Source organism: Alligator mississippiensis, chromosome 1 (genome assembly GCF_030867095.1).
Source record: "Alligator mississippiensis isolate rAllMis1 chromosome 1, rAllMis1, whole genome shotgun sequence".
Taxonomy (NCBI): domain Eukaryota; kingdom Metazoa; phylum Chordata; order Crocodylia; family Alligatoridae; genus Alligator; species Alligator mississippiensis.
In genome coordinates, this window is record NC_081824.1 from 199,186,448 (window position 1) to 199,198,689 (window position 12,242).

A 12,242-nucleotide genomic window follows, 5' to 3' on the forward strand; every position below is an offset into this window, starting at 1 on the left:
CAGCAGTGCAGGGGCCCAGGATCTGATCCCAGCATGCAGGGGCCAGGCAGAGGTGGTGCGGGGCCCTATGGCCCAGTCCTAGTACACAGGAGCCAGGCAGAACTGGTGTATGTGGCCTGATCCTGGGATATGGGGACCAGGTAGAAGAAGCGTGGGGTCCCAGGGCCTGATCCATGAATGGGGGACCAGCCAAGGCCACATGAGGTCTGATCCATGCATGCAGGCTGGGAGAAGGCTGGCAGGGGGTCCTCACTGGACCTGCAGACAAACTCTGCACCCCTCATCTGGCCTGCAGGGCCAAAAAATGAATCACCACTGAGTCAAAGCATTTTGTGTACAAATCAACAGGACTCTAATGGGGACTCAATGAACCAACTAATAAAACCAGTAACCAATCAAGCAGATTTCACTCTAGTCCTAATCCCACTTACACAAGGATTCTTCCACCATCCAAAAAAAGCTTAAAAAAAACCTGATGGGTTCTACAATATGATCTAAGAATCAACAAAGAATGGCTCTGATGAGTCAATCAGGGAAGTTCTACATTTGAGGAACCTTCCCTGCAGGCACTTTGCATTTACTAGATTCTGCCTAAACCACAGGGCTGTTATCTTGAGTAACAGTTAATCTCAGCTCTTGTGGTATCACACTGGGAGAGAAGCAGTCTCCAAGTACAACCTAAACCATTCTGTGGTTTTTACAGGTTAAAGCCAACACCTGAAACTGTAACTTGAAACAAACTGGAAACAGGCTTGCAGCAGGGTGCACACTTCAAGGACTGGAGCCCTTGAAGAGAGAGGGTGATTACAAGCCTGCCTTGATGGACTGGGCCAGATGATGATGATAACAGGCTGGCCCCGTGACATTTAAAAAGTTCCCAGAGAGAGACCAAGGGCGGAGATAGGAAGGCTGTGGGGCTGGAGGCAGAAGCCTGAGCCAGAGTACTCTCCTTGGGTCAGAGAACACATGGAGCTGGGAAGAGAGAGCAGGCGGGTCAGCTCATGCCAGTGATTGCCTCACTCTCGGGGTTTACAGAAAAGACCATGAGGGAAGCTGAGAGACTGAGTTTGCTGGAAGAACTAGAGAGAGAGAGAAGGAGGAGCGTTGGCTAGTGGCTGCACACTGAACCTGGGCACTCTCTCCAGGTCTGGGAAAAGACCCTGGGCTATTTGTGTATTTGTTTTGCTGATTGTCTAGGTTGATTCCTATGGGAAGGCAGTTTGCCCCAGGGAAACAAAGACAGTAAACAAAGACAGTTTGAGCAAGCAATTCCTCAGCCTGCTACATTTCTCCTCTAAGAGAACAAGTGCAATATATACTGCTCAGAAAACAGTGAAATAATTTTTTTTCAGTTCAGTCTGATTCTAAGTCGGATTCATTAATAGACTACAGATCATGGCCAGAAAAGTAGCCAAATGATCCCCCTGTCACCCTCTTATGTTGATTGCAAGTTAGGGCAGACCACAGTTCTGGAAATCAGGAATGTCATCATGTCTGAATGGGCTCATGGTCTCAGAGTATGGAAAATACTACTTTAACTTTAAAATCCAGCATATACATTAACATCTAAGAGCTAAGAGTACTTCAGATATAAACCACTTACCCCATATCTGAGGAAAATCCATCTCAGAGTAAAAATAGAAGACATACACACAGATGCTTTTTATAGAAACACAGTCCATTAATAAAACACATGATTTGGTGATTAGAGAATCCAAAGCAGTCCTATGTACGTAATTACTGCATGAGCAGCTTGTTAATGTTTTCAAGTAAATGGCAATATACTAGTAAAGTGAACTAAAATTGAAAAGATAATTGTATAGAGAACCTTGCTTATTGCACATATAAACAAAGGCATAGTTCATTTACCTGCATCATTATATTGTTAGTGAATGAAAGGGGGAAAAGTACATATAATTTAAGCAGTAACATTATTTTTGCTTGGCTCTGCAAATACAAGTAAATATTTCCTGCCATCATGTTGTAAGCTAGCTCTCTCACACTGGGGCATCTACACTTGTGCTTTACTGTGGAATTGACTAATTAGCTCTGCAATACAGTGTCACTGTCTACACAAGCAATGCTATTAGGCCAGAGTAAACTTAGTAACTCCACCATAGATTAGTACTGCCCAACACAAGTATCATCCTACGGTGAAGTTATTTACTCTGCCATAGTGCACCTGTAGATGGTGACCCGGGTTGGCTGGGGTATAAGGGTGCTACAGGGTGCTTCCTGCTGACTAGCTCTGCACTCTAGCACACTTATGCCCCAGCCAGCCCCTCTGCAGCACGTTGAGCTGGGGTGGAGTAGGTCCAGGCTGGCAGGCTGACCCTCCAGTCCCTCAGCCAGCCAGGGTTGTGCTGCCCTGGCTCAACGTGCTGTGGTCCTGGGCACATGTGTAAACACTGCACCTGCAAAAATAAACTCTGGTGCGAACTGCCCTGTAGATTATTTCTGCTGGATAACTGCACATGTAGATGTGCTCACTGATACTCAGCCTGTTGTGAAGAGCAGTTCTGACAGAAATTTCTAGTTGTCTTCCAGTTCCATTCTGGAAGGATCTTTGTTTTACATTTGTATTTAATGCCCATCACCCCAGAGCGTTAAACAGCTGGAGATTTGTTTCATCACTGAAAAGTTATGAAGTCACAGAAGAATATTCTTGCATCAGGTTGTGATACAGCATCATTGTTATACCAAGGAATAAAAAGTCCGCTCCCCCCGCCCCCCAGTGTCACAGTTGCAAAGAAAAGGAATCATAAGAACAGGACTGGAAGGGGCCTTGTGGGCCCCTGTACAATGGCCTTGTATTTAGAGGCAACCATCAGTCAAAGGTTTCCCAGTAATCACCACTCCAAACCTAGAAACATAGCTACTTGGCATGACATCCCAAACATCAAGACCTCCATGTAACATGCCATAGGTAAAATGGGGAAGGAGGAATGCCAAATATCTTGCCACTGCAATGACAGAGAACTGGTTAATACTCAAAGGACCTTGGTGAAGAATCATGTCCCACACTATAGAGGAATGCAAACCTTCCCTCCCCCCGCCCCCAACCAGAGTCCTGGCTAATTTGACCTGAGAGAGAAATTTCTTCCTGACCTCAAATCTGGTGATCAGTTTGACCCCATGTGGTAAAGCAAGATCTTCTAATCAGGAATCTCTGAATTGTAAAGTACAGGTAAGAACATTAGTGCATTTCACTCAAAACCCCCCAGCCTAACAGTAGCTAACATCCCAGTGTTTCAGAAGAAGGCAAAAAGCCTTCCTGCAACCAACAGCATTCATATAAGGGGAAAACATTCCTTCCTGGCCCCTGTAGGAAACTAGCAAAAGCCCTGAAGCATGCAATTACCAGGCATCTACAATATTGTACTAGGCATCTACAATACCTTTATATCCAAACATAGGGATTGCAAATAGTTGATTACCAATTTCACATGTGCTGATTGCTAAACCAAGAACTCCCTATCCTGTCATAGCATTTCTATGATAAACTTAACAAATGTGATCAGCTCCTTCTCCTCCTCCTATTTTGTTTGAAAACCAAGTACGCCTGATAGTTATAAATCTTTAATTTCCAATAACCAGATTGTAGCAATTGGCTCTTGTGCTCATATTGTTTTTTAGCCTAAAAAGCTCCTTTCTCCGTTTAATATTCACTGCACTAATAAACATTTCTTCCAAAGCTGAACAAATGAAGCTCTCTAAGTCTCATTTTGTAAGATGAAGGCTAATTCCTTTAACCAACTTAGTGATTGTTGTTTATGTTACACTCTTTTGATCACTGGTGATTTGAAATGCAGACAACATTTTAAGAGGAGGGAGTCTTACCAACACCCTGTATAGCTACATAAGAGACCACTGAGCTGTTGAACCATATATGTATCAATGACCTATTCACTGGGAATAAAGAAAGCCAATATAAATGCTGTTCTCTGAATCAGCTTCTTTGGACATGTTACAAGAACCAAATTCCAGTATATCATCTCCGCAGGGAATCTCAGCTTGACTGGACTGGGGAGTAATATTTCTGTTTAAACACCATTAATGACTGGACAGAACACATTTCCTCCTCCTGTGATTTTGTAACCAGACACTTTTGGAAACCTACATTTATAAAAGCATGAAGTCTCTCAATTGTTAAGTTCTGCAAGCCATGGCTAGAAAGTTTTGTTTGTTCCAATAAAAAATAGCATACAAAGATAGGTTTCTACTCCAGTAATTCTATCACTTTTTGTTACTTTATGATATTGCTATCCTGAGACAAATGCAAATTTACAAGCTGCTTAAAAGTGCTTCTTTCCCTTCCTCCTATAAAAGTAGATTATAAAGAAAACTAGCATTCAAATATGTTGCTTCTAAAGACTGCTGAAGCAGTGTGACCTATCTACAACCTCCAGGGTTGACAAGCAGCCTGCCACGGCTAATCTATGAGTTGCTCACATGATGATATAAAAGGGGTGCTCAGCTCAATTTAAAGTGTATGTTCACTGCTGCACCAACCCTCCCTGTTATGCCAAGTAAGAGACAGACAACATCCAAATCTTGAAGGCCTAGAGGAACTGCCCTCACAAAGAATAAGCAAGCATAAGTTGTTTTCTAAGGACTCTCCTAAACTTCATAGGGAGAGCACAGCATAGGAATCATGTCAGAAGGAAGGCTGAAGATGGGAGTGCATGCTGGGGACAAGGAAGCAAGTTGTTGCAGTACAAAATACTTCAGAGGCTTGAGGTACTACTGCCATGCCATGACAGCCAGTAACAAGCTCCTGTTACTTAAGTACCAGCAGATGCTCTGTACCTCTGAAAACCAGGCAAAGATCTACTTAGGTGCATGAATACACATACACATTTTGGAGTCCACTTTAGCCACTTATGTTTGAAAATTCTGGAGCAAGTCTACATTAATCAAAACCAAAAAACTGCCTAGTCACAGCCAATCCTGGCTCTCCTCCATGTGATTGTATTGGGGGGCTGGGCAAGTAGGATTATATATTACATTTCATTATATACTGTCTTATCTAATACTCATCATCCTTTTATTCATCAAAATATTAATATTTTTATTTTTGCTCACACGACATAATGCAAAACTTACATGAATTTATTAGTGAAGTCTTCAAGATATATATGGAGCTGACTTAATCTAATATAAGCTTTGTATTGCGATCTTATCTTCTGCAATCTTAATGAAATATTTTTCATATCTACAACTCCTTTCATCCTAGAGGAGTCCAAATTATAACCTGAGAGTCAGATACTCAGTTGCCCTACACCTTGTGTACCTGGTTTTACAAAGGCAAAGCTGATGTGAAATGTAACACATGTAACAAACTTGCACCCACTTTGCACCAGTGAATAACTATATAACAAACTGTAAAATGCAGAATGTGTGCCTGTTACACGTAACACACACATAACAGAATGAGTTGCAGTCTTCCTTGAAGTGGAGTGTGCTGTACAGCACATGGCCAAATAGGGGGGGTAAATTCTGCCCAAGGGCACTGAAACAACTTCCAGTAACTTCCAGTGACCTGAGCTTTTTAACTTTTAAGTAGGGCAGGCAAAAATCTCCACTCTTGTTCCTACAAGGTGCCCAGTATTCTTAACCCCGACTCAGATCAGTGGGAGCAATAGCTCAGCACTTCATGGCAGGTCCTCAATAATACCTTGCAACAGGGGTGTCAAACATATGGCCTGTGGAGCCATTCCATCCAGCCCATCGAGCTACTGGTGGGCCAGGGAGCTCTGGGGCATGGCCAGCAATGGGTGCAGTCAGCCACAGAATGGGACCCCAGTAGACATTGTCACTGGTGACAGGAAATGAGTAAGGGCTCAGCTCACCTTTCTCTCACTTGCACCATGTCCACCACAGCAAACGGCCACTTAGCCTGTGGCTACCTGGCTCACTCCTGCTGCTACTGCTATGGCTGCTGCTGCTGCTGCTGCCATAGTGGCCAACACTGCCCCATACCACAGGCCAGACTGGGCTCATGAGGAGTCCCACAGTCTGGATTTGGTCCAGGGCACAAGGTGAGTTTGACACCACTACCTTATAGGACTGAATCCCTTGATTGTAAAGGTCACATCCAACAAACCCATAAATGAGTATAACACACTACAAAGATCAGAACACCTGGTACCACAGAATCAAGTCAAGATTTGGCTTGGTCTACAAAGCCACATAGCTGCTTTTATGCCTGCTGAAGGCATTTTAATAAAATAATTATCCTGACATAAAGCAAGGCAGCTGGCACAATAGGTAACCTGCTAGCAGCTGTGGGTAAACAACCATTGGGCTTCCAGAGAATGAGAGAGACTTGAATGCTGGCTGGTTTCCTAACTTCTGAAAGGAGAGATTTTTAAATGCTACCTGATCAAGACCTTGATAGGGTTGGTATCTACTGCTGAATGAATAGTGGTTGTTGATATCACCTTACTAGGACAGAATGATACCAATAGACATTGAAAAGAAACATCTTGGAACAATTACATGTTTTGATAACATTTGGAGAGATGATTTTCACATGCCAATGAAAGTCAAATGAAATAGAGCAGACAGCTGAATTTACTGATTTTTCTGAAATGCCAGGTTCACATTTTTCACCATACAATAAAGCAGCTGATAGTTGTCAGTGATTCCTTTAAAATCATAAGGCAAATTTTCAGTGCAGGGCTTTGGCCACATGAGCTCCACAAATCAATCTGGAGCCAATAGCAATTTTAAATGCATTCCATTAAGTGCTTTAATGGAAGGTGGAGGGGAGCTAAAATGCTAGAGAAGCATCTTTCCTCTCCTCCCCATAAACAATAAAAGCAGTGCTTTCCATCCAGAGGCTCAATGTGGATAAAGTCACAGCCTTATATGTCATCCTCTTCCTGTTTGTGTAACTCCCCTTCCCCACACACATCAAAATCTTTAAATCTTACCTTTCTGTGTTTACTTCATACATACTGACAATATCTGCATATGAATACCAACACATTCAGAAAACTGCAGTTCAAAAGCTCTCAAACAGATTTTGGCCACCAGACTGTACAAGTGGCAGCACCTCTAATATTCTTTTCTTTACTGCGCTGTATTTACTTTTGACATTGCAAAAATTATAATAAAAAGAAAATCAACCTACCTGCCAAGGTCTATCCCAATCCAGAGGGATAGGAAACGCTCCAAGCCATGCTCCCACTATGCTGCACATTGTGGTAATTTGTAGACTGTTATCCCAGATGGACATGGCTCTGTAAGATTAGCACATTTTACAGGAGATCAGCAGCAAAGAAATCATCCTTTCAGTGTATTAGACCTACCAGCCTAACAAGTTGCAAAAGTCAAGCACAAAAAAATGTCACCAATACTTCACATATAAAGCACAAACTTCTTCAACATGCAGACCTAGCTTAAAGTGTGCACACTGTATTTAAATATAAAAAAGTCCTACAAAATTCTTTACTAATACTGCCTATATTCAACTCAAATCCCCATGGAAAGACAAGATGCAAAAACATTCAAAGCATTAACAGATTGTACTAAATACTGAACTCTTTGGCCTTCTGAAAGAAGCATGACATGATGAAATACAAAAACGATTTAAATAAAACTTCATGGACCTAAAATAAGTTTAATTTTTGCCAAATGTTACTTAATTATTCCTTGTGGCTACAACATACATTTTTACAATAAGACTGAACAAGTATTTTTATAGGTAGGCAAAACAGATGGTAGACTAATCTGGATTAGTTTTCAGTTGGGATTCAGCATTTGAATTTGAAGTTGCGTGCTCTTTCTCCTGTGACTGGCTATGGGGTTATTTCTCCCATCTTGAACCAAATCCAAATCAGACCTATGGTTGACTCTGGACTTGATATCATGTTAAACATACTATTTCTTGTTTTCTCTCGACCACACTTGTTCAAAACTGTGTCAGTAAACACAACTTTCACTATGTATAGCCCCTCAGGGCATGCTTACAGGGCTTCAAGTTGCAATCCCAGGTATGCTGCCAGCAAGGTAAGCCACCCCCCAAACTTGCTCTGGGTCAGACACCTCTGGAACCAAAAAGCAGAGAGAGTAAGGTAAGGGGCTTAAAGCACCCCAAAGTGCATGCTCCAGGGCCACACAACACAGGCTCTCTGTTTTGGTAGAGACTAAGAGCAGCACTGGTAGAGATGCTCAGGTTCACCAAGAGCTGCCCTGAGCTCCTCCTGAGCCACCCCACTGTGTCTTGTTCCTGGTTTCTGGTGTGCCCAAGCAAAAGTGAGCAGGTGGGACTTATTTTGTTTGGGGCAGTACCAGGGTTAGGAGGGAGGCTGTACAAACATGGCCTGAAAGTTCCCCTAGCTTACTCATGTTTCAGCCTTTTAACAGATCAGAGCGAGATAATTCCAGTGACAATGGCTGCAGAGAAACTATGCTGATGTATTTTAAAGTTCTGAAGAAAAAGCCGCTGCATATCATAATATTAATATTGTTCTAACCTTTTGAGCCCATGTCCCCCAGGGCTAGCAATAACCAACTGGCATAATGTTAAACATGACAGCCCCTGTCTGCACTTTTTCATACTCTGTTAATTACAACTCCTCTGGAGTATTTTAACATGATTAATTTGCCACTGTATGCAAGCCCTTAGGGGAGTTATTTTTAACCCAAACTAAGAGATGAAGTCAGGTAGGCTTTGAGAGAGAAACCCACATGGGCCTTTTCACCAACTGTCAATGACTCTTATTTATAGGCACTTCCATCCAAAATAGGATGACTCCAGCCACCTCCACTGCTACCCAATCGATGTCCATGCAGCAGATGCCATTTAGCCAGTTTTTGGTTCAGCTATGGCAGTATCAACAACCACTTTCTCAAAACCTTATTGGTGGAAGCAGCTGATGGTATCTGAGGGGAAAGTAAACTACTTGAGACACAGCTAAGATTTGGGTGAACCCACTTACCCCACTAACTGCTTCACAAAAGGGCTGAGAGGTATAGTCTCTATACCGATGAAAATACCCTCATACGCAATAAAAGTTGTTACAGTTTCTTGGACAGTCTCTGAGTCAAATGGAAAACTATTAGCCATCTTCTCTATGAAGAAGGAAAAACCAGGAAAAACTAGGGAAACTTCTTTTCCAATGGAAAAAGACTCGGGCTTAAAGGAATCATATTGTTGTTCGTAGTCAAGAAAATATCCCTGTTCTCCATCAGGAACATCCCAAGCCACTGTCACAACTTAGTCAATTTGGGATGTTACATGCCAATGCTGCTAATAAATACATCAACACTGACTGCCCAGAACCCATTGGTGCTGAGGTTCTAGAGCACAAGTATGATGCTGATTTCATCAGAACTCCGTCATGCCAGTCACTGTCAATGTTAGGACAGTGCTTTGGTGAACCTAGATTCAACACAAAAGACAATCAAATATTTTCTGAAAAGATGACTTCAAGGAATTAAAAAAGCACTGTATTTTCTCACATACCACCCCTCCCCCCCACCCCAAATAAGACATGCACCTTGTTTTCAGGAAGGCAGAATGAAGAAAGAGGAAAGGACAAAGCCTCATCTTCAGCTTGCCCACCTTCCTTCTTTTTGCTTAACCAAAAGCTGTTGAAATGTTAGCTGCTGCTGAAGACTGGTCTCCATGAGTGGATCTATGGTTTTGAAAAGATCTAAAGAGTCTCCAAGGCCATGAAATAAGAGAAGAGAGGCCAGGAGTACCTAAAAGATAGTAAAATTGCCAGGAGAAATATTAGCTTGCTTAGTGGAATATCAAGACTGTTAAAAAGAAGAGGTGATTGTTAATACTTGTGAACTGAACCCTCAGCTGCCTGAAAAGAAATGCCACTAATGCTGCCAGGCAATTGGTTTTGGAGCAGAAATCAAAGTAGGGTGTTTTTATTTTAGGCAGAAAAATCAGCTTCCCTGCTTAAGATGCACACCCCAATTTTGGAGGGCTGATTTTTGGGGAAACTGCATGCATATGTGAATAAACATGGTATGCCCTGCAGCAATTTAGGAGCTAAGGAATGACAGCATAAACATCAGAAAATGGTTAGTCATTTGGCTCCTTTTTGGTGGAGGCCACAGAAGAGCTAAATCAAAGCTGATGCTGTCGGCTCAATCTATTCTTAGAAAATAGGCTGCATTTCAAAACTTATTAGATGACACATTTTAAATGTCATTTTGCACATAATATGCAGTTTAACACCTTTACAAATGTGATCACTAATCATTGTTGTCCTGATGGAAAAAACTTGACCTACTCTCATAGTCTGTACATATCTCTTGATATAGAGTCATACTTACTAAATGCCACCAACTGGGTCAGGTGAGAACTTGAGGGTCAAAGTTTCATCTTAGTTGACAGCATAGCAGTACTGGGTCTAGAAGGATGCTTGATACTAGATTAAAATAAAGTTCTCAAGTCTCTACTATGGGCCTTCCATAACTATAGGCAGCCAAGGGAGCATTCTCTTGGCATCCAGCTTGGAGTCTTTCCTTTGGTTCCCTTGAAAGCAATGTCTCTGAAGGATTCCAGACCATCTGCATGCCAATCATAACAGTTCACCTTCAGAAGAACAGGAAGACTTTGAGCTGCCCACTCTCAGGCACATAATTGTAGCTGTAACAAAAGCTAATCTTGCCAGACACAATCCTGTCCAGGGCAGATGGTACAGTAGACAGGTTGCACCACTGCTAACAAGCAATATTACACCGTCAATAAGAAAAGGGAGTGAAGTGTTCTCAAGTTTGCCAATAATGCACCAGGACAGAAGGACTCCACCCAGCAAGAGAAAATAATTCACCACTGCAAAGGAAATGCAAATTATTCAGTTCTGACCAATTATCCGGACCAATTCTGACCAATTCTCAGGAGTTGATTATTGGCTGGAAGAGGGATATGGGAGTGGGGAGGAATTAAAACCACCACCAGTAAGGAATCAGAACAACAATATCCACTAAACAAATTAATGGAGTTTACTGTATAGCACTTTGAAAAAAGCAAAGCAACTGGGCTCAAAGCCCTAAGTGTGCTGAAGATGCAGATAACTCTCTATAAGATGTTCCAAGGGGAATGAAGGATGCAAGAACCTCCCAAGTATGTTGTCATTGAAAATACATTCCCATAAACTGCCTGAAAGACAGAGGATGCAGGTAAGATAAAGCCCGATGGGGAAAACAGTGTGAGATATCCTAAACTCTGCCAGGTGGTCTGAGGGGAAAAAAATGTTTTTATTGTGTTAGTTCTTTTGTTATTGAGACAAAGTATCTGTTGAAAGGGACAGAGGAGATACAAAAATATTAAATATTTCATCTGGCACAGCAGTTCCAAAAAAAAAAAAAAAAAAGCATCTTCACCAACCACAGAACTGGTCAGCACAGGTAATATAAGTACCACCGCTGGCAGCCCACCCCTCTGGGTAGCATAGCTTAAATGATACAGCTGGGGGAGTTCTTACCAAGCCTACATTCTTGCATACCTTCTCTAGGGTTTCTAGCTATTGAAATAGGTAACTCGAAAAAATCTCTTGTGTTCCACTGCAATATTCCTTTAGCATTCTGCAGTTTTTGTCCGTCATTCCACTTTCTTAATTAATCTCAGCAGGATACACAAAGAATCACAGCTAAGTACTTCTTAGATATTAAAAAAGCAATATTTTCAGTATATTAGAACTGGAATGTAATCAAGATTTTTATGGAACTGAACAATAATGCCTTGACAGGCCTCTAAGTGAAGAAACATCAGGGGCTCTTGCTGTTTGGCACTGAAGCCAGATGTGCTCTGAATGAGCTCTGTTGGAATTCATTTTTATTTACCTTTTGCTTGCTGGATTTTTATTTTAAAAGTCATCTGACTTCTTTCTGTTCCATTAAGAAACCGGGGATTTAAGGAAGTGTGCCAAAACCAGACAAAGGTGACAAACAGCAGCAATTCCCCTACCCTACTCTGACAAAGACAAAGGACATAGTGCTATTACTTCATGCACCGACTCCTGTGGGATATGTATATGATCCTACTTTTCACAAGTTGTGTGAGATCATCATGGCTTACAACAATAAAAGATTGGATACTTTATACAAACACTGGCATCCCAACAGGCCACAATTCTGAAACTTTTATCTGGGGGTGAGAAGATTTTTCAGCTCAAAGCCTCCTTGAGGGCTCTATCTCCTATTATTTTTACTAATTAGTTCACATATTGGAGCACAATTCCCTGTATAATAGTGCTTCTGTCAGCTAACAC

At 41.9% G+C, this 12,242-nt stretch overlaps 1 protein-coding gene across 3 annotated transcripts in view; it reads right to left on the reverse strand.

The window, feature by feature from the left end:
• PIGF (phosphatidylinositol glycan anchor biosynthesis class F) overlaps positions 1-12,242 on the reverse strand; it is a 48,468-nt gene that overhangs the window by 13,491 nt on the left and 22,735 nt on the right. For all 3 annotated transcript variants that reach the window (XM_006272176.4, XM_019485351.2, XM_019485352.2), the window contains exon 5: positions 7,139-7,247. In XM_006272176.4, coding sequence (XP_006272238.1) covers positions 7,139-7,247 — 109 coding nt within the window. The remainder of the gene's footprint in view (positions 1-7,138; positions 7,248-12,242) is intronic.